The sequence below is a fragment of the Carlito syrichta genome, unplaced genomic scaffold (genome assembly GCF_000164805.1).
Source record: "Carlito syrichta isolate Samal-C Ts95f unplaced genomic scaffold, Tarsius_syrichta-2.0.1 Scaffold305801, whole genome shotgun sequence".
NCBI classification, from domain to species: domain Eukaryota; kingdom Metazoa; phylum Chordata; class Mammalia; order Primates; family Tarsiidae; genus Carlito; species Carlito syrichta.
The window spans coordinates 42,414-44,818 of record NW_007249897.1 but is presented as its reverse complement, the minus strand read 5'-3'; the positions used below and the strand labels follow the sequence as shown (position 1 = coordinate 44,818).

At 64.3% G+C, this 2,405-nt stretch overlaps 1 protein-coding gene across 1 annotated transcript in view; it reads left to right on the top strand.

The window, feature by feature from the left end:
* Positions 1-6: 6 nt before the first annotated feature.
* The window catches only part of P3H3 (prolyl 3-hydroxylase 3), a 13,183-nt gene continuing 10,784 nt past the window's right edge, over positions 7-2,405 (top strand). The window contains exons 1-4 of the mRNA XM_021714828.1: positions 7-210; positions 295-426; positions 883-1,019; positions 1,606-1,695. Of these exons, the coding sequence (XP_021570503.1) occupies positions 1,663-1,695 (33 nt within the window). The 5' untranslated portion in view covers positions 7-210; positions 295-426; positions 883-1,019; positions 1,606-1,662. The remainder of the gene's footprint in view (positions 211-294; positions 427-882; positions 1,020-1,605; positions 1,696-2,405) is intronic.

The following is a 2,405-nucleotide window of genomic DNA, read 5'->3' as shown; positions in this document are numbered from 1 at the left end:
CCCCGCAGGCAGCCTACGACGCCGCCCTGGAGCTCCTGGGTCGCCAGGAGGCAGGACTGGCACTGCCCCGGCTGGAGGAGGCCCTGCAGGAGAGCCTGGCTGAGCTGGAGAGCTGCCGGGCTGGCTGCGAGGGGTCTGAGGAGCTGCAGGGCGCGGAAGAGGAGGAGGAGGGGGCTGGCAGCCCCAGGGGGCTTTACGAGGCCATCGCAGGTGAGGACTGGGGTGTGGCCTGCGGGGCGAGGTGGGTACCAGGGAGGAGCATGCATAGCCAAATGGCGTGTGTCTCCTCCGCAGGGCACTGGGTGCGCGTCCTGCAGTGCCGACAGCGCTGCGTTGGGGAAACGGCCACACGTCCTGGCCGCAGCTTCCCTGTTCCTGACTTCCTTCCTGGCCAGCTGAGGTGGCTGCACGAGGCCCATGCCCAGGGTCAGTTGGGGACAGGTGGCCCTGCGAGTGACTGGGTTGGAGAGGGGTGGTGAAGGCTTGTCCTGGTCGCGTCCTGAGCCCCGCCTCTCTATCCGTCTCTCCTGTCTTGGGATCTGTGCTTTCGCTGCCAGGGCTCTGTGGGGGCATCTCTCCGGGAGGACCCTCATTGCTCTCCTTTGGCACCTGCGACATGCTCAGGAGCTGGGTCCCAGGTCTTCTACCGCCCTGCCGCTTCTCACCTTCCTTCAGTTTCCCTCTCCTCTTCTCTGGACTCTCCAGCTAAGGTATGCTTGTGTCAGTCTCGCAGGAAGCAGCAGGGAGCATGTCCACCTGGCGCGGGGCTCTTGGGGTCCGCTGGTTGGCCTCAGGAGGCCTCCCGCACCAGCACTGCCTCTGCCCAGGGACCACTGTGCTCTAAATGTCAGTCTCCACCCCACCCTGATGCTCCGTCTCCAGTGGGAAATCTGTCCCAGGCTGTGGAGAATGTCCTGAGTGTCCTGCTCTTCTACCCGGAGGACGAGGCTGCCAAGGAGGCCCTGAGCCAGTACCAGGCCCAGCTGGGAGAGCCAAGACCCGGCCTGGGGCCGAGGGAGGCAAGCTCACCCCCACCTCACCCCGGGGGAGCCCCCAATCAGACATACCTGGGAAGCACCCTGGGCCCCGCTCCCCATTCTGTCCTCTGACCCGGGCGTTCTGGTCACCAAAGGGAACCCCCGTCCGGCATCTGGCTTCGGTCTTGGCTCACCGCTCCCCAGGTTCGACTGGAACTCTGAGTCCCACCCCGACCTCATCTCTCTTCCCTTGACCTCCCACCGGCTTGTGCTCGTGCTCTCATGCACACTCACACCCACAAACACACACTCCCTCCCGTCCGCACGCCCTTTCACTCACAGACCCACATTTTAGCACTCACACACTCACACCTCCACGTTCGCGCACACCCACACACGCTCCCTCACACTCTCACACACTCGCACTCGCAGTCACAGACGTGCACACGCTCACACACTCACATCCCACTCTCCCCCCGTGTGACCCCGGAAGCTCTGGAGCTGCTGCGGGCGGAAGTTGGACGGTGGCCAGGAGGCACAGAGACCGGCTAGGCAGAGGAGAGCAGACCCCAGCGCCTCCAGCCTCGGCCTCCCCGCCCCACCTCACCGCTTCTGTCTCGCCCCTCAGGACATCCAGCGCTTCGTCCTTCGGTCCCTGGGGGAGAAGAGACAGCTCTACTACGCCATGGAGCACCTGGGGACCGGCTTCAAGGACCCTGTGAGCCACCCGCTTTCGGCCGTCCGTCCTCCGCGCTCCTGGGAGGGGGAAGGGGAGGTCGCGCTGTTTTGCGCTGGTGTTGCTGGTCCTCGCTTCCCAAGCTGTGAGGCTGGGCAAGAGCCGGCCATCCCTGCTTGCCGGGTGGAGGCAGCAGGCCTGTAGTCCGGGGCAGCTAAGTGTGGCCCCCCGCCCCGCCCCGCCCCGCCCCGCCCCGGACCTCGGCTCCTGCCTCAGCCTCACCTTCCTCGCCCGCGAATTGGAACATCGCGCCCATTCTACGGGGCTGCCGGAACTGTGTCTTTGGCATAAAATGCAGAAAGCTCTGTTGCTGGGCTTTGACCACTCCTCTCGTGTTCGTGAGAGGCGGCTGAAGGGCAGAGGTTATCCACAGCCGGGACTGTAGCCAGGCTTCTCAGCTTTCTGGGCACCATGGACACCTGGACCTGAGAGTTCCTGTTGGGAGAGGGGCGGGCACGTCCTACGCTTGTTTCCCTGGCCTGTACCCAGTAGAGGTCAAGAGCAGCTTGACACCCCCGAGCCATGACAATCAATAATGTTTCCAGACGTGGCCTGATGTCCCCTGGGAGCAAAATCACCCTGGGTGAGAAACTCTGGTTAGAAGCCAGAACTCTAGCCGGGCTCGGTGGCTCAGCCTGTAATCCCATGCCTTGGGAGGCTGAGGTGAGTGGATTGCCTGAACCCGTGGGTTC